The sequence below is a fragment of the Phascolarctos cinereus genome, unplaced genomic scaffold, assembly GCF_003287225.1.
Source record: "Phascolarctos cinereus isolate Bilbo 61053 unplaced genomic scaffold, phaCin_HiC Scaffold_2;HRSCAF=192, whole genome shotgun sequence".
Taxonomy (NCBI): Eukaryota; Metazoa; Chordata; class Mammalia; order Diprotodontia; family Phascolarctidae; genus Phascolarctos; species Phascolarctos cinereus.
The window spans coordinates 255,333,024-255,352,382 of NW_027555625.1; the positions used below are offsets into that span (position 1 = coordinate 255,333,024).

General features: G+C 45.2%; 1 protein-coding gene across 1 annotated transcript in view; it reads left to right on the plus strand.

The window, feature by feature from the left end:
• ABCA2 (ATP binding cassette subfamily A member 2) overlaps positions 1 to 19,359 on the plus strand; it is a 72,031-nt gene that overhangs the window by 34,831 nt on the left and 17,841 nt on the right. The window contains exons 10-26 of the mRNA XM_020981818.2: positions 65 to 224; positions 522 to 650; positions 1,155 to 1,322; positions 1,926 to 2,022; positions 2,455 to 2,628; positions 2,806 to 2,908; positions 5,442 to 5,556; positions 5,869 to 6,059; positions 7,164 to 7,314; positions 7,484 to 7,688; positions 12,992 to 13,156; positions 13,470 to 13,650; positions 13,857 to 14,069; positions 17,155 to 17,351; positions 17,587 to 17,769; positions 18,031 to 18,215; positions 18,661 to 18,781. Coding sequence (XP_020837477.1) covers positions 65 to 224; positions 522 to 650; positions 1,155 to 1,322; positions 1,926 to 2,022; positions 2,455 to 2,628; positions 2,806 to 2,908; positions 5,442 to 5,556; positions 5,869 to 6,059; positions 7,164 to 7,314; positions 7,484 to 7,688; positions 12,992 to 13,156; positions 13,470 to 13,650; positions 13,857 to 14,069; positions 17,155 to 17,351; positions 17,587 to 17,769; positions 18,031 to 18,215; positions 18,661 to 18,781 — 2,738 coding nt within the window. The remainder of the gene's footprint in view (positions 1 to 64; positions 225 to 521; positions 651 to 1,154; positions 1,323 to 1,925; positions 2,023 to 2,454; positions 2,629 to 2,805; positions 2,909 to 5,441; positions 5,557 to 5,868; positions 6,060 to 7,163; positions 7,315 to 7,483; positions 7,689 to 12,991; positions 13,157 to 13,469; positions 13,651 to 13,856; positions 14,070 to 17,154; positions 17,352 to 17,586; positions 17,770 to 18,030; positions 18,216 to 18,660; positions 18,782 to 19,359) is intronic.

Sequence of the window (19,359 nt, forward strand, 5' to 3'; positions counted from 1 at the left end):
TCTGGAAGGGAGCTCAGGGAAGCTGTGCTAGGAGACAAAGTTCGTCTTCCTTCATATCCCCCAGGACCATCGAACCTGAGGCATTGAAACAAGGCAACATGAGCTCACTGGGCTTCACAAGCAAAGAACAGCGGAACTTAGGGCTTTTGGTACATCTCATGACCAGCAACCCTAAGATCCTGTATGCACCTGCAGGGACAGAGGCTGATAAGGTTATTCTGAAGGTATGGGGGAATGGGTTGGAAGCACAGGTCCACTGGGGTATAGAGTGGGGAGTGGGGAGGGGAAGGGAGGAACTCTGTTCATCTGGAGGATGAGGGAGCCTGGCTTATGGCCCCCATCATCTGGTGGCTGAGAAATATGTCTCTTCCTCCCCACTGCAGGGCACAGGGGCCTTCTATTGCCACTCCACACAACCGCTCTACTATCTACTCTTGTCCTAGCGGTAGGGAGTTCCCCCACCCCGGCTGGGATAACCTTCCTTGTCTGTCTTCTTCCCGTCTCCTCATTCTTTCCCCTAGGCAAACGAGACCTTTGCTTTTGTGGGCAACGTGACCCATTATGCCCAGGTCTGGCTCAACATCTCAGCTGAGATCCGACACTTCTTGGAGGAGGGCCGCCTTCAGCAGCATCTCCACTGGCTGCAGCAGGTGTGGGGCAAGGACAGTAGGGGACTGACTCTAGGGGCCCCACAGCCTTACTGCCCCAGCCTGCCTGGGCTACGTTAAAATCTCTTGCCTGTTTCCAGGCACCTCCAGCAGAGGGCATTCTACCCCTTCACCAAGGGTCTGGACTTCTGAAATTAAGTCCAACCTAAATACTGAGTGTCCAGGGCTTTCGTTAAGATGGAGATGCCATCATAGGGTAGTGGAGTGGGCACTGGCTTTGGCTTCCGAATGCCTGGGTTAAAATCTGAACTCTGCTGTCCCCTTTGGCCCTTGGGCAAGAATCCCTCTGGGCTTCAGTATCCCTGCATGTGAAATGAAGATGTTGGATGAGATGATTTTCTAAGGTCCGTCTCAGATTTTCTTCAAACATCCACTTTTTCTACAAGATTTTCCTTCCTTCTTAGACCCTATCATAAGTGCAGCTGTAAACCCTAGAGTCTCATATTCTTTTAGAGCCCCTACACTCTTCCCCACTCTTTCCTCCAGTATGTGACTGACCTGCAACAGCACCCAGAGGTGCTGAACCTGTCTGAGGCAGAGTTACCACTGGCCTTCCGAGATCACAACTTCTCCTTGCCCAATGCCTCAGTGCTGCTTCAGCAGCTGGACACCATCGATAATGCCGCCTGTGGCTGGATCCAGTTCATGTCTAAGGTCAGAGGAAGGACAGAGGTCTGAGCTGTCATTCTTACTTCTTCTGTGGCTTGCCCAGGAATGCAGGTTTCTTAGACTGAATCTAAGAGAATTTGGGGGTAGGGAAGAAGGGAACTGATGCTCTAGCTAGGGCTCCTGCCACAGAAAGTTCTCAGATTTGGATAGTATAGGTATGATGGTGGTGCCTGAGGCAACTAAGTGATGAAATGGATAGAGGGTTGGACCTGGAGTCAAGAAGACCCGAATTCAAATCCGGATTCAGACAGTAAGGAGCTCCTGTGTGACTCTGAGCAATTTATGTGACTCTTTCTAAACCTCACTTTCCTCATCTATAAAATGGGAATAATAATAATAATAATAATAATGATAATAATAACAGCACCTAACTCATAGGATTATTGTGAGGATCAAATGAGATAACACATGTAAAGGGTTTTGCATACTTTAAAGATTATATAAATGCTAGATATTATTTTTATTAGTCTCTAGCTCAGGTTTGGGATTAGTGCTTCTGTGGGCTGCCGGGTACTTGGTGTTTTTTCTCTATGACTGGGCTTAGGGGATCCCCTTCCAGGACTTCTGACGCTGCCTTCTACCTCACAGGTGAGCGTGGATATTTTCAAAGGCTTCCCTGATGAGGAGAGCATTGTCAACTACACCCTTAACCAGGCCTACCAGGACAACATCACTGTATTTGCCAGTGAGTCTGGTCCCTTCCTCCAAACTGGGTCTACCAGGGCTCCCCACATCAAACTTCAGGCCCCTTGAATCTTGACTCCTCTAAGATTTTTTGCTTACCTCTCCATTTTCCTTATCCCAACCTTGAGCTCTGTTCTTCCTCTATGTTATTGCTGGTACTGCTTCCCTCATGCTTTCAGACATCATTTTCCTAATATATCCCATCACTCCCCTCCTCCAACACAATCTTCTCCCCCTTCCTTTTGATTTTCCACCGTCCTTCCCTCCTTCCACCCCTACCCACCATGATTCTCCTTCTCTATAATTCTGGCCTATTCTCAGACCCTAATTCCTCCCTCCTTTATTCCACATGGTCTTCCTTTCCTTAGACCCCAGCCCATTCTAAGATGACAGCCCTTCTTCCCTCTCCCTCTCCCTTCCACCCCCATCACAGGTGTGATCTTCCAAACCCGGAAGGATGGTTCCCTTCCACCCCACGTGCTCTATAAGATCCGACAGAATTCCAGCTTCACTGAGAAGACCAATGAGATCCGCCGGGCCTATTGGAGGCCTGGTCCCAACACAGGGGGACGCTTCTACTTCCTCTATGGCTTTGTGTGGATTCAGGGTGAGACCCTTTGTCTGGGAAGACAGGGAAGTGGGTGGGGAACCTAACCCAAATCCCTGATCCTTTATGTCCTCAAGCTTTTAAGCCTCCTAACTTGGGCTTCATGGCAAGGGGATCCTTGATTCATGGTGGGTCCCCCATAAGCCCTGACCTTGTTCATTCCCACCTCCCCCCCAGACATGATGGAACGAGCAATAATCAATACCTTCGTTGGTCATGATGTAGTGGAGCCAGGAAATTACGTGCAGATGTTCCCGTACCCATGCTACACAAGGGATGAGTAAGTGAGGGGAGCTGTCCCAGTCCCTGCCAACTCCAACATCAGGAATTTGGGGGGGTAGTGGTGGGAAAGGGGAGAGTGATTATATACCTTCTGCTGATATAAATCCGTTTGACATCTCTCAGTCCTGGGTTGCTTTCCCAACCCCTAGATTTTCTTTCCATCCTGGGTCCCTGGAATCACCCACCTTCCAGCTATAGCTACTCACTGCGTCCAACCATGGGTCCCCCTTCTTCCCTGGCCTGCTATGGGAAGGGATATGTTCTCCCTGCTTCTCCTTCCCCTGAAGTAAACATGATTCTCAGGAGGTTTTTTTACTGCTGGTAATAAAGGGGGGGGAAATGATAAAAACAGCAGACAATGGAGTACTCAGCTGTGGTACTGTCACAGTAAATGGTTATTAATGCTCATTGGAATGTCCCTGGAACTCATAGGATCACAGAATCTAGAGCTGAAAGGAATTTCAGTGGTTGTCTAGTCTACACCCCCCCTTCCCATTTTACAGATGAGGAAACTGAGGCCTAGAGAGATGAAGTGACGTGGCTACAGTCAGAGGCAGGATATGAACTCAGGTCCTCTGACTACGCACCCAAGGTTCTTTCCATTTTATCATACTAGAGGCAGCTAGATGGTGTGGTGGCTAGAACTCTGGACTTCAAGTCAGGAAGATCTGACTTCAGATCCTGTCTCAGGCACTTATTAGTTGCGTGACCAATGAGCAAGTCACTTAACTCAGCTGCCTCAGTTTCTTCATCTATAAAATGGGGCCAATCATAGCACTTTCCTCACAGGGTAACTGTGAGGATCATACATATATGTGTATGTGTGTATAATATATGTGTGTGTGTGTGTGTGTATGTATTATATATAATGCTTTGCAAATCTTAATGCTGGCTGTATAAATGTTAGCTGTTTGCCATGCTGTCCCTTCCCTAGCTTAGCTCTTCTCTTCATACAATAATAATAATAACTTCCTTTATGCAGCACTTTCCAGTTTACAAAATGCTTGCCTTACAACCCCTCTGTGATATAGGCAGGCCAAGTATCATGATCACTGCTTTATAGAAGAGGCCTAAGGAGGGGCGGTAACTGGTCCCAAGTCACTCATACACTGAGCTAATTAAAGAGCTGCCTCTAGAACTTTTATATCGTGACCCCAGGCCCAGGATGCTTCCTACCCTCTCTCTCCACCTCGGTTCAGGGTCACAAAACCCTATAAAGGACGTAGACATCATCTTGTTGAATCCTGTCAACCTCATTTTATAGGTAGTAAAAATGAGGCCCAAGGTGAGCCCAGCCTGTTTTGGGGCAGAGACAGGTCTAACATTGAGATTTTTTGCCTCCTAATCCAGACTTCATTCTCCATCTTGCCTTATCTTGATTTTGGTCTTGATAGAGCCCATAAGCTTCCCCAAGCATGCCCCATATCTTCTCTTTAGTGCAGGGTCTGTTGGATAAGGCATGGTATTACCAATGGGTCTTTGGGGAGGCACCAGAGACTCTAATTTTTAGAGGAAGCCTAGATTTGATATGTGATTCATTCATTTAGCAAATATTTATTCAGTGTTTACTGTTTGTAAGATACAGAATTTCATGTAAGGTACAAAATTTAGGTAAGGTGCTCATGAAACTTATACAGGAATACAGGAATAAAACACAAACACCATTATCTATAATGCACAATATTACATTAAAAGGGGGCAGCTAGGTGGCGCAGTGCATAGAGCACCGGCCCTGAAGTCAGGAGGACCTGAGTTCAAATGCGGCCTCAGACCAAACACTTGACGCTTACTAGCTGTATGACCCTGGGCAAGTCACTTAAAAAAGAAAAAAAAAGTACATTAAAGACTTGCCAAGGAAGTGCTCTCTGAAATCCAAGAGGGCAGATTGTTACGTTAACTGGTGATCATCAGGGATGGCTTCAGGGAAGAGGTGGTATTTGGGATGGGCTTTAAAGCAGAGGTGTTAAACGTGGAAGGCCCCCAACACCCCAAGTGCTGCCAGAACCAGATTAAAATATATATTTATATTATTATACATTATAACATATCATATATAAAAATATATTTATAATCTAATTAATATAATTAAAATACAAAATATTTAACAAAATAAATAAAATAAAATAAAACATAGATAAAATTAGTATGTGGTTTTCTAAGTCAGTATGTGGCCTGTAGGGATCCTTATGTGTGGTATAGTGGCCCCATTTCTGTTTGAGTTTGACACTCCTGCTTTAAAGGATGGTTAAGCAGGCAAAGTTGGGGAGGGAAGGACATTCTAGGCATGGAAACAGTATGAGCAAGAAAGTGCATTGTGTCATTGGTGTCCCACAGTCACAATCATCTAGGTCAGGGGTGGGGAACCTGCGGCCTTGAGGCCATACATGGCTCTCTAGGTCCTCAAGTACAGCCCTTTGACTAAATCCAAATTTCAAAGCCCTGACCTAGGGGCTTTGTTGTGGGAACTCCAGATTAGGTTGGAGGAGGTGGACAGGACCGCATGAGTCTCCCTATGCTCTTCTTTCCCCCAGCTTCCTGTTTGTGATCGAACACATGATGCCACTCTGCATGGTGATCTCCTGGGTCTACTCTGTGGCTATGATGATTCAGCACATAGTGGCTGAGAAGGAACATCGTCTCAAGGAGGTAGGAGGCGTGTGTGTGTGTGTGTGTGTGTGTGTGTGTGTGTGTGTGTGTGCGCGCGTGCAGGGTGGTCCTGATCCTGTCCCACATCATAGTCCCAGACCTGCACCCCTGTGGGTAGCCCTTAGAGCTAGAATATTTGCCATTTGGTATCCCTTGCTTCCCCGGGCTCCTAGAAATCCATGCCTAGCACTGGCCCCCTGGTCCTTTACTTCCTTGACCCCCCTGGCCACGTCAGTGGGACTCCTATTTCCTGACCTCTCCCACTGGGCTCCTTCACTTCCATGACCTTGCCTATCTGGTCGCTTTTTCTAGGTGATGAAGACGATGGGGTTGAACAATGCAGTACACTGGGTAGCCTGGTTCATCACAGGCTTTGTTCAGCTCTCCATCTCAGTGACAGCACTCACAGCCATCCTCAAATACGGCAAAGTGCTCATGCACAGCCATGTGCTCATCATTTGGCTTTTCCTGGCCATCTATGCTGTGGCCACCATCATGTTCTGGTGAGTGAGGGGGAGGAAGTTAGAAATGGGGGTGGGGGAGATCACGGTGACCAGAAGAATGATAGCCTGTAGTGGACTAACTCTGTGTGCCTACCTGCCTGCTAGTCCAGACTGAGGTTAGACCAGGCTTGGACCAAACCTGTGATTTCATTGGCAGAGAACGATGGTTTTCAAAGGTGTGGTTCTTAGACCCTTGGAGGGGGGTCCCCAAGACCATTTCAGGGGGCCCCGGAGGTTAAAATTCTTTTCATAATAATAGGAGGCTGTTATGTGTCATTTGTCTATTAAAATACACTTCCCTTTTTCCACTTACATATCTGTGTGAGGCCAGATTTTCTTCACATAATTCAACCAGAACAATGTATTGTAACAGATTGAATGCAACAGCAGATATGAGAATCCAGCTGTCTTCTATTAAGCCAGACATTAAAAAGATTTGCAAAACTATATAAAACAATGCCACTTCTCTAAATTTTTTTTGTTTTGGAAAACAGTTATTTTTCATAAAAATATATTATGTTAACATATAATGGATTTATTATTGTTGTTTAAAAATCTATCAGTTTTAATTAATAAGGCAAATATCAATAGATATAACCCACATAAATCAAAGTTCTTTAGGATCCTCAGTAATTTTTTAAGAGTGTAAAGGGGCCCTGAGGCCAAAAAGTTTGAGAACCCTGGTGTAGGGAGCTCCCAATGGGGAAGCTCACTATACCCATCCTTTTAGCATATTTTCTGCAACTCACTGTCTTAGAGCGTTGCCTGGGACACTGAGAGGTTAAAAACTTTGTCAAGGTCACCTAGCTATTATGTGTCAGAGGCAGGGCTTAAACCCAGGACTTCTTGGTTCTGAGGCCACTTCTTTATCTGCTATGCTATGATGCCCTGGAGGAAAAAAGTTACTACTATGTGAGAGTGGAGACCCTCTTAGATAACCCCAAGAAAGTCCTGATAGAGCTGGGATAGCTGAGAAATCTGGGTCTAGAGGAGAGAAGAGGGCGCAACAGCCAGGCTCTGTGTTAGGGGGTGTTTAGGGCATATTAGATATTGACTTGGTGTCTGGGTTCTTGCACTGTGCCTTCCTCCATCCCTTGGCATCAGCTTCCTGATATCCGTACTGTACTCCAAAGCTAAGCTGGCCTCCGCCTGTGGTGGAATCATCTATTTCCTAAGCTATGTGCCCTACATGTATGTGGCCATCCGAGAGGAGGTGGCGCATGACAAGATCACAGCCTTTGAGAAGTGTATCGCGGTGAGTGCCTGCCTGGTGGGGAATGACTGGGCAAGACCCAGAGGGGAGCCCAAGTTAAGGGTACTGGTGGTAAGGTTGGCCCCAGCGTTCTTGCCCTTTCAAGGGAAGGCCTGCAGTCACTCCCCTTTATGTAACTCCTTCCTGTGATTGCCCTTCTGTCTCTTCCCAGTCGCTCATGTCTACCACAGCCTTTGGCCTGGGGTCCAAGTATTTCGCCCTTTATGAGGTGGCTGGTGTGGGCATCCAGTGGCACACTTTCAGCCAGTCACCCGTGGAAGGAGATGATTTCAATCTTCTTCTGTCCATGATGATGCTGATAGCAGATGCTGTTGTGTATGGCGTGCTCACGTGGTACATTGAGGCTGTGCACCCAGGTATGGATATTGTGGGACCAGGGAGAGGTGGGGATAATGGGGAGTTTCTTCCCTCCTACCCCAGGCTCTTGGGACCTCCCTGAGGAGGCAGGAAGACTTTAAGCTAAGACTAGAAGATCACTTGTCATTGATGTTGCTTCACCTGGGAGTTGAATAAAGCAAGGGACCTTTGAGGTCCTGTCCAACTCTGAGAGTCTAGTCCTGAGGGTCAAGTTAATAGACATTTTTTTAAAAAAGTGTTATTAGGGGGCAGCTAGGTGGCACAGTGGAGAGAGCTCTGGCCTTGGGGTCAAGAGGACCTGAGTTCAAATTCGCCTCAGACACTTGGCACTTACTAGCTGTGTGACCCTGGTCAAGTCACTTAACCCCATTGCCTAGCAAAAAACAAAACAAAACAAAAGTGTTATTGATGCCTCTTTTTTTTTTTATCAGAGTCATTTCTGAATTATACCAGTCTCTACTCTCTGATCCCCAGCCCATCCTTTGCTTATAAAGGGAAGGGAAGGGAATAGGCATTCATTAAGTGCCTACTGTGTGCCAGGCACTGTGCTAAGCACTTTACAAATATTATCTCATTTGATCCTTACACCAACCCTGGAAGAGATAGGTGCTATTATTAGCCCCATTTTACAGTTGAGGAAATTGAGGCAAACAGAAGAATTTAAGTGACTTGTCTGTGGTCATACAGCTATTAAGTGTTTGAGGCTGAATTTGAATTTGAGTTTTCCTGACTCTAGGCTCAGCGCTCTATCCACCTTGTTACCTAATCATCTCTAGTAATAAAGTAAAAAGAAAAATTAGGCAAAACAGAAGAACGTACCAATCAAGTGGGATGGTATTGACGTCATTCTACACCTACAATACCTCACCTTGCCAAAGAAAGGAAGGAGCTAACTTTTCTTATTTCTTCTATAGGGCCAAGATTAGTCATTATAATTACACAGAGCTATATTTTTCCTAGTTGTAGCTAAAGGGTGAATTCTTAACCTAAAAAGGGATAGAGATAATTGTAAAAGACAAAATAGGTGATTTTGATAACCTGAGATTGAAAAGCTTTCTCATAAACAAAATCATTGCAGATAAGATAAAAAAAAGAAGTCAGTCAATTGGAGGGAAAAAAATCTTTGCTTCAGATTTCTTTGGTGGAAGCCTGATATCTGACATAGATGGGGAATTAACACAAATGTGAGAGTTGCCAATCTTACAAGACTTAGAGTTGATGCTGATCTTCTTTGGTAAAGGGAGTTTTCTTGTCAGAAGTTCCCTATGTCATTGAAATAGCATGTAAACAAAACACAAATCTATGACCAAGAGCCATTATTCTGTAGATAAGAGATCAAAAGATTCAAACGGTTCTCAAAGGAAGAATTGAAAACTTAATAACCGTATGAAATATTATTCCAAAACATTAATAACGAGAGAAGTAAAAATTAAAACAATTTCAACTTCACACCCAGCAAGTTGTCAAAGATGTCAGAATACAAAATGATCAATAATAGAGGAGCTGTAGGAACACAGGTTCACCTTGTTAGTGGGGCTGTGAATTGGTCCAGCTGTTTTGGAAAACAATTTGGAATTGAGGAAAATGACTAAACTGTTCATACCTTTTGACTCAATATCCCACTGCTAGGCCTATATCCCAAGGAGGTCGAAGACTGAATGACAGACCTCACACATATCAGAATATTCGTGGTGCTTTTTGTCATCCCAAAGACGATATTTCCTAAGTCCTACTCTGTACCTAGATCTGTGTTTAGTTACCCTTCCAAGGAGACAATGAAAGGAAAATCAACCAAACTCTCCTAATCTAGCTGAGGAGACCACTAAACAATCAGTATTCAAGGCCTTCTGTAATCAGACCCCACCCTACTTGTCCAACCTTTTCTCCTCTTCATCCTCGGCAGATAGCATCAGCCTCAGCCTAGCCATGACTTCTTGCTCATACCCAAGCTTAATCCTACCTATGTATTTTTACTTAGTAAAACAACCCACATTTATAAATGTTTGTTAATATTTATTGAATGCCTATTACCTCCTTCATGGCCTTCAAGACCGTCTCTTTCATGAAGCCTTCCCTGACTATTCCAGACCTTGGTGATCTACTCCAGCTCATCCAGAATCTATTTTATCATTTAATGAAACTGTTTTCTAAAATTCCTTTAATATGCTGGTGTGTCTTATCATCTTATCTCTCCAACCCTTTTGGACCGCCACTGGCTCTGTGTGATAATTATAATCATAATACTAACTTTTAAATAGCACTTTAAGGTTTACAAAGTACTTTGAGTATTATTGGCTTTTCTTGTCTGCCCTGTGGGGCAAGAGCTATTATTATCCCTGTTTCTCTACTGGGGAGACTGAGGCTGAAAGAGAAGTTAAGTGACTTGCCCAGAGGTACAACTATTAAGTGTCTGAGGAAGGATTTGAATTCTGGTCTTTCTGACTCCTAGTCTAGCACTTCACCTACCGTTATCCCCAAATTGACCTAGAATGGGATTAGGATTGGGGGAGGGGAAAGGGGTCCTCAGTAAATACTCATTGACTTGAATTATGAACTCAAAGAGCAGTATGTGGTATGCCTTCAGTTGCTCCACTGGACAGGGAGGGCTCAGACTCTTAGGGAGGAGGGCATTGGGAACTGCTCCTTGGATGGAAGTAACCGTTCCTTGTTTTTTGGTTAAGAACAGTATGGAAGAGGTATGGCCGATCCTGGGCTGTCTGCCTGGCCAGGGAAGTGGAGGGTTCTAATGCTGTAGAAAGGAGGCTAACCCTCTGTATCCTATAATAAAGCCACAGAGGCCCAGGCTTTGAATCGTGGCTCTTCTGCTTATTAGCTTTGTGGCTTTAGACAACAGATTTAATCTCTTCAGTTTCCTCATTTGTAAAATGGGGGATTGGGTTATAAATCCATTGATCCCACTAGATTATAAATTTCCTGACAATAAACACTGCTGTATCAATCAGTTAATCAACTTGTTCATTCATTTCAGTCGTGTTCCAGATCTTCATGACCCCATTTGGGGTTTTCTTGGCAAAGTATTGGAGTGGTTTGCCATTTCCTTCTCCACTTCATTTTACAGATGAGGAAACTGAGACAAACAGGGTAAAGTGACTTGCCCATGATCACACAGCTAGTAGGTGTCTGAGGCTGGAAAATGCCTTCCTGACTCCAGGCTCTGCACTCTATTCACTGTACTACCTAGCTGCCCTGTTATCTCTAACTATCAATAAGTTTTTGTTGAATCTAAGGGAAGTAATTAACTGGAGCCAGAGGGCCCTTATGTCATACCTACTGCCCTCTTGTCCCAGTTAGGTCAGAAATCTTTGGCTTAGAGGGTAGGGCCAGGAATACTGGGATGCCCCAGAGGGGTGTGGCCTGGGAAGGGCTACACCCCTTCATTCTGTGGGAGGAGCTGGCTATAGAGAATAGAATTAGTTAAAGAATATGCTGCTTCAGATCCGGGACAGCTAGGTGGTATAGTGAGTAAAGTACTAGACTTGGAATCTGGAAGACCAGACTTCAAATCTTGCCTCAGATGCTATGAGACTCTGGGCAAGTCTCTTATCCTCAGTTACTTCATCTGTAGAATGGGAATAATAATAGCAGCTACTTCATAGGGTTGTTGTACTCAAAATCCTGTGTCAAGATTGAAGTTATATAAATGTTATCTCTTAAATGGAGGTTCAGGCTAGGGTAGGAGAGGGGCTATGTCCAGGAACTTTCCCTAGACCTGAGGGACTTATAGGCCCATAAGCACGGGCCAAACTATATTCCTCACCTTTTCATGATATGAACTGGGTTTCTATGAGAAAACGTTGATTCTAGTAATATTTGTTGCCTATAAAATATTAAATATGAAATTTCATTTGTATTGAAAATATGCATTATACGTAGAAATTTTTCAGGATGCAAATAGGCTTATTTTCCTCCCTCAACACTGTCTTTTTCCTGGGGACTCCCCTATCAGTTTTTGTAGGTCTAGTTAATACATTTCAAGCCCTAAGTGTTCTGTGGTCAAATTAATTTGGGAAATCAATTTATTCTAAGGTTTCCCCCAGTGGGGCCTTGTCTGTAGGGCCAGACCTTTGGTATTACCAGAATAGGCTTCCCTGCATGCTTTAGAAACTTTCTAAAAACAGCCTCCCTTCCCATGGTCAACAGTAAATATTTCTGAATAGTTTCAAGCTTAGCAATTCCAGGACTCTTACCTAATGCCTCCTTACCCAGGGTCAGAAGTAAGTACTTTATCAGTCCGCATTCCCCAGCCCAGTTAACTGTGTGTCCCTGGGGAGGGAGGTTGTGGAATCAAGCCAGACTTGTTGGTGAAGACACTGTGAGAAGGAGAAAGAGTCCTTGAATCCACAGGAGACGCCGAGGCCCGAACTGAATGAAAACTGGGGCTTTTGACTAGCAGTGGTAGATGGACGTGATATTGCCACCTGTCTGAGGTTTGTTGGACCATAGGACATAGCAAAACAAGCCCAGCATTAATTTATTATCCACCTATGCAACAAACCATTCATCAAACATAAAATATAAAATATTAACAGCAGGATAGTGACTGGTCCTCAGACTATCTCTATCTGAACGCCTACAGGAAGAGGAAAGGAATAGGATAACAGCAGTCAGTCTACAGGGCATTGTGCAGGATATGTCCCAAGAAGTCTTAGTACAGTGTAAAGCCCCTGAAGTTTATGAAAGCTTAACTGCACTAAGACTTTTGGGACACCCTGAATATACGAAGATGATAATAGGCTAGTGTCTTGTCCTGGGACTATTTTTTTCTAGATTCTTATCGGAAAAGAAGAGAATGAAATTATTATTATTATTATTATTAGTAGTAGTAGTAGTAGTAGTAGTAGTAGTAGTAGTAGTAGCAGTAGTCGTAGTAATAATAGTTCACATATTTGTGAAAATGTAAGGTTTTACAACCTTGCAGTGCTGTGAAGTAGATGTGATTATTATCCCTTTACAAATGAGAAAAACTGAAATTTGTAGAGGTTAGATGTCTTGGCCAGGGTCACAAAGTTGTCATGCATTTGGGACAGAATGTCAACAAATATCTTCATGAGTGGGTAGCATTCTTTCCATACTGTCTCAAAAGGCCCTTTTGTCCCCAAGCTGTCTCATCTTTCTGCCTGTCTCCTACTGCCTCCTGACCTAATAGTTAGTTGCATTCAAATTCCAACTCTGCTGTTTTCCACCTATGTGACCCTGTTATTGCATTTCTCTTTCTTCACCTGCAAAAATGAAGGGATTGGTATGGTTTCTAGGTCCTTATAATCTTTGTTCTCACTCCTAGGCATGTATGGGCTTCCTCGGCCCTGGTATTTCCCACTTCAGAAGTCTTACTGGCTGGGGAGTGGGCGGACAGAGACCTGGGAGTGGAGCTGGCCTTGGGCGAGGCCTCCTAGACTCAGTGTCATGGAGGAAGACCAGGCCTGTGCTATGGAGAGCCGGCGGCTGGGTAAATTGGGCATAGATGGGTGGGATCAGGGTGGGTGTGAATGAAATGTAGCCAAACAAATAGGGAAGAGTGAGCAGTGTTTGGGCTGGGGTTGGGGAAGTGGTGGGGTAGAAGAACAGAGAGTGTTACAGTTTTTGTAGGTCTAGTTAATACATTGCAAGCCTCTATGTTGAGGGCCTACTTCAGGTACCCAGGGTGAAGAGTTAAGCCCCTGGAATCAGCTGGGCCTGGCAGCCCATGGTGTAGTTGTCTTCCCTGTATATCCGGCCTGGCCCTGCTCAGCCCTTGCTGACCTCTGGGCTTCTGGCTGCAGAGGAAACACGAGGCATAGAAGAAGAACCCAGTCACCTGCCCCTGGTTGTATGTGTGGATAAGCTCACCAAGGTCTATAAGAATGACAAGAAGATGGCCTTGAACAGACTGAGTCTCAACCTCTATGAAAATCAGGTGGTCTCTTTCTTGGGCCACAATGGAGCTGGCAAGACCACTACCATGTGAGTGCCCACTGTTTGCCATAGCTTTGTCTGGGGGATGCTGGGCCAGGTCTCCTAAGAGGGATGGGTCTTGGTTTAGGGTAGGAGGAAGATGGCTAGCTATGAATCCCAGCCCCGCTGTTCCATCCATTGGCAGCTTCCTTATTATTTCTTCCCCTCTGCTCCCTGGGCCCTACCTTTTACTCTCTCTCCCCTTCCACCTCAAGGTCCATCTTGACCGGCTTGTTCCCTCCAACATCTGGTTCAGCCACTATCTATGGCCATGATATCCGAACAGAGATGGATGAAATACGCAAGAATTTGGGCATGTGTCCCCAGCACAATGTACTGTTTGACAAGCTCACAGTGGAGGAACACCTGTGGTTCTATTCACAACTCAAGAGCATGGCCAAGGAGGAGATCCAGAAGGAGATGGACAAGTAGGAGCTGGCCCTGGGGGTGTGTGTGGGGTATGTGTGGAAAAGGCCTTGGCAGGGAAATGAACCTAGGAGAGAAAACACAATAGAAGGCATGTTGTTGAAAGGTTAATGGGTTTTAGAGTCAGAAGAATTTGGTTTGAAACCTAAATCCAATGCCCACTAGATCTGTGACTTTGGGTCACAGATGAGATCCCGCTAAGCCTCAGTGACCTAATTTGTAAATACTACTTCTATGGGTCTGTGATATTAGTGATGTGTGTACTCTTACTCCAGTGGTACTGATCTCAACTCATTCTCCTCTTCTCATGTCTGCCCGGAAATCCTCCATAGTGGGCATGGGGTCCCCCTCAACCTGCCAGGGACCTTCCTTTAACTCTGGACATGAGGTATATATTGAAAAAGCCTACTGAATATCTACTGACTATTCCCTCCCTCCTGCTGTAGGACCATCTCTTCCTATCATACTTTTTGATATCCTTTATGCTTTTCTTCCTGTGTGGTTCCTTTCTGGTCATGTGTTACATCCTGCTGTCACTCACCATAAGTCTTTCCATTACCTTTTGGATGACTTACAATTTCAGTTCTTCAGTTCTAGTCCTGCTTCTGACACATACTGGCTTTGTGACAGTGGACAAGTCACTTAATCTCTCAGTGCTCTTGACCACTTTTAGTATATAAGTTGCAGAGAAGGTACTGACCTGCATCGGTAGGACTTTCTTCCTCTGGGACATCTCTACACCAATAAAATCACAGTTCTAGATCTTATCTCCAGCTCTTGTTTAAGGGAGAATCTTGGAGTCATTAAAAACACCATGTAATTCCCCAAAGGCAAACCCCTTGCTGTTCAAATTTGGGTCCAGATCATCATTCATCTCCAGTGTCTGTCCACAATTTCTCCACTGATTGCCCAACTCTGTGCAATGTCTATCTAACCAATTATTGTAGTCTGCACTAAGTAGGCATGTTTTTTTTTCTGTGTGGATACTCCCACCAAATTCTTTTGAGTGATTATGGACTTCACGTAGGAGACTCTGCAGTGGTCTGGGGGCTGAATGCCATCAGCACAATATCACCTCTAAATAGGAGCCCTAGAACTCCTTCACCATCTGTAGGAAATCCCTCTGGGATTTGAATATCCTCTGCCCCACTGGCAAACACCTTTGGCAAGCTTCCATCTCTCCATTTTATGCCTTGGTTGATAATAGAGATCTAACAGCTGTTGTTGTTGTTGTTGTTTGTTTTAATCAACTATTTATTAACATTCTTTTCTTTTTAAATCTTGAGTTCCAAATTCTCTCCCTTCCTCCTCTACCACCTGAGAAGGCAAGCAATGTGATATCAATTACATATATGAAATCATGCAAAACATATTTCCATATTAGCCATTTTTTTTAAAGCAAGAAAAATAAAGGAAGTGAATAAATTATACTTCAAATTGCACTCAGAGTTCAGTTCTCTCTTTGGAGGTGGATAGCATTTTTTCATAGGAGTCTTTTGGAATTATCTTGGATCATCGTATTGATCAGAGTAGCCAAGTCTTTCACAGTTGATCATCACTGAAACATTGCTGTTACTGTGCCCAATGATCTCCAGGCTCTTCTCACTTCACTATGTATCAGTTCATATAGATCTTGTTATGTTTTTCTGAAATCACCCCCTTTGTCTAACACCTGCTTTGTCAGTCAGGGACTCTCATACAGTTTTAACCCAGCTTTGTCTCAAGTAGAACTTGTGAGTTTATCCTTTCATTTAGCCGCAACTTCCTTTTGTCTTCTGGTTTCATTTATAATTAGAGTTCTTCACCTTTTTTGTGTCATGGCCCCACCCCCTTGGCAGTCTGATGAAGTCCATGAAGCTCTCTTCAGAATTATGTTTTTAGATGCACAAAATAAAATAGATGGGATGATAAAGGAAACCAATTACATTGAAATAAAGATGTGATTTTTTTTCCCCTCCAAGTTCATGGACCCCATAAGGAACCAAGTCAAGAACCCTTGATTTCTAGTGAGAGTGTTAAGACTGACAAGATTCCCATTCTCCAGTAGCAGGTCCAATCATTTGTCCCTGGATGAGGATCTCACATTTAGTGTACCAACTAAAGATGTATAGGCAGTCTAAAATCTTGGTGATTCTTAGCAATCTCTGCCCACTTTACCTCTGTCTGTATCTCAGTGGAAGCAGAAGGGGGCCACAAAGAACCCAGGGTCATTTTGCATTTTTCTTTGTTTCATGGGTGGCCAGAGCCAAAGAATTCATCATCACACATTCAGCCTACTGGTGATGAGCCCTTCCCTCTGTACTTAGTTACTACAAACAGCCATAATCTATTGCTGAGACTGTATTGGAACTCCTTGAGCATCATATGACCTACCAGAGCTGGAATTCAGTTGTCAGTAGCCTTCAAGAACCCAGGGTCACCTGGGCTTATCTATAAAATGGGAACAATATGTCTCACTCCCTCGTTCACAGGGTTGTTGTGAGGAAAATGCTTTGTAATCTTTAAAATTTTGCAGAAACATTACGTGGGCTACTATTATCATAGGAGGTGGACAGGGGCAGGAGAGACAAGTGTTGCCAGACTTGAGATGAAAATTATTAAAGGCAAGTGATTGCGCAGATGTCATGATTCATTTGTATAGTATATGGTTCTATAGAAAACCTTTAGAAAAGCAGAGATCAAGGTCTGTAAGGTCAAAACAACCTTGGAAGATAGGTGCTATTGTTATCCTAATTTTATAAATAAGGAAACTGAGTCAAACAGAGGTTAAGTGAGTTGCCCAGGGTCACACTAGTAAGTGTCTGGGGCTGGATTTGAATCTAGGTCTTTCTGACTCCAGGCTCAGCCCTCTAACCACTGAACCACCTCGATTTTAAGTAACGATTGTGCAAGGGTGGTGTGTGTCCCATGATAGGTTGAGGTCATCTTTACACTCTTGCCATTAGACTGTAAGCTTCTTGAGAGCAGGGCCTGATTTTGCCTTTCCTTGTCTCCCCTGCACTTAGCACCGTGTCTGGCGTATAGTAGTACTTAGTAAATGCTTGTTGACTTGACTTCCAATCTCATGCCTGGCCTCTTCCTACCCAGGATGATTGAAGACCTGGAGCTGTCCAACAAACGTCACTCACTGGTGCAAACGTTGTCTGGCGGGATGAAGCGGAAGTTGTCAGTGGCCATTGCCTTTGTGGGAGGTTCCCGTGCCATCATCCTGGATGAGCCCACAGCTGGCGTTGATCCCTATGCCCGCCGAGCCATCTGGGATCTCATCCTCAAGTACAAGCCTGGTGAGATGGGTGGGAGGATGAAATCAGGGAGTTTAGGGCTGAAGGAGCTGATGGTTTTTGCTATTTTCCCCAGGAATGTAGCCTTTTAGGTGGGCCACAGGGAGGGTCAATCAATCATCAAGCATTTATAAAGCACCTACTAAGTGCTGTACTAGTTTCTGGGTCAGTCCAGGGCTTCTGTCTGAGGCTCTGAAAGGACTCAGGGGCCTCCCTAACTTCACGTGGAACTCCATAGGACGGACCATCCTTTTGTCCACCCACCACATGGATGAAGCAGACCTACTGGGCGACCGCATTGCTATCATCTCCCATGGCAAACTCAAGTGCTGTGGGTCCTCACTCTTCCTGAAGAGCACCTATGGAGATGGCTATCGCCTCACCCTAGTCAAGCGACAGGCAGAGCCCAGCAGTGTGTCTGGTCTGTGCTCTTGAACCCCATCAGGCTTCCCTTTCCTCTATGCCCTGAGATGAGGCACACCCAATTTCCTCTTCACCAGTATGTGTTCTGGGGGCACCCCTATAATCCCTCTCTGCCTCCCATCCTTTTCCTACTCCCGTTGATACAGTCCTTTCATTTGGCCAATCTCATGTCTCCCCAGCCCCCAGCTGCCGATAAAGAGAGGATTCTCTAGTTCCACATACCCTAACCAACCTCAGTCCTCTCCTCCATTTACTGCAGAGTCTGGCCAGACACCTAGCTCTCCAGCCTCCTCAGCACTCAGCCCCTGCTGTGAACCTCGGGTTTCTCAGTTCATAAAGAAGTATGTGGCTTCCTGTCTGCTCATCTCAGACACCAATACTGAACTCTCCTACATCCTGCCCAGTGAAGCTGCCAAGAAAGGAGGTTTTGAACGGCTCTTCCAGGTAGGAGGGTCGGGTAGCTTGTTACAGTAATGGGTAACCAGCAGTGATTGCACCACTTCCCAGGGACTTGTCCCAGGAGGTAACAGAGAAGGGTCTGAGCACTGGTCCAAAATCAAAGTATGCAGTAGGGGGATAATTGGGAAGATGCTTAGCAGCCCTGGGGAGGGGAGGAAGGGGTGCAGAACAACTGTGAGCCTGCAGAGAGCCATTGTAGGGCTTATTTTCCCAGAAGGCAGGTGGGGATTGATCATGGGGCTGCTATGTAGAGATCCTCCTAAGTGGATGGGACCGTACTGTGACCTCCTGAAGGGACAGTGGGGAATGCCTGCATGCCTGTGCCCTTTAGGAGGGCAGTTGCACACTAGCCTGAGAGGGTGGTGGGGTTCAATTGTGGGACTGGGTTCTTGAGATATCTGTGCATCTGCCTGACTCTATGCCTGGGCAGCACCTGGAATTAAGCTTGGAGGAGCTACAGCTGACCAGTTTTGGGCTCATGGACACTACACTTGAAGAAGTTTTCCTCAAGGTATCTGAGGAGGACCAGTCCCTGGAAAACAGTGAGGCCGGTGAGGAGGGTTTGGAGGAACAGTCAGATTCAAGGGGGAAGGCAGCAGTTCTATTGAAGGGTGGGTCTGAGCTGGCTAGCACTGGGAATTTGTTGGGCAGGTGCTAAGGTGCCCATTCCTCTGTGTGTATGTGTGTGCGTGCGCACGCGTGTGTGTGTGTGTGTGTGTGTGTGTGCCTGCCCATGCATGTGCACCCATATGTGTGCATGTTTGGAACTTGGGGGGAATAGGGAACTTGAATAAACTTTCCTCATATAAGCTTATTCAGTTTTCTTACTGAATATCCATCACACAAAGGATGGGCACTTAACATTTGTATAATAGGATAGGAGGGAGTGTGATAGAATATGCAGGGCATGATGGCTCAGCGTGGTAGGGGAGGCTGTACAACAAAGACACGGTTTCTGCCCTCACAGGCCTTACAGCAGGCCTACACGTTTCATGTAGCCTGCGGACTGTATGTTGTGCAAGCTTGTTTTACATCCTCTACATTTTTTGTGGGCCACCTGAAACCCTTTGGCAGGCTGCGAGAGCAGCCCGTGGGCGATATGTTATGCCAGCCTGTCTTACAGTATAGT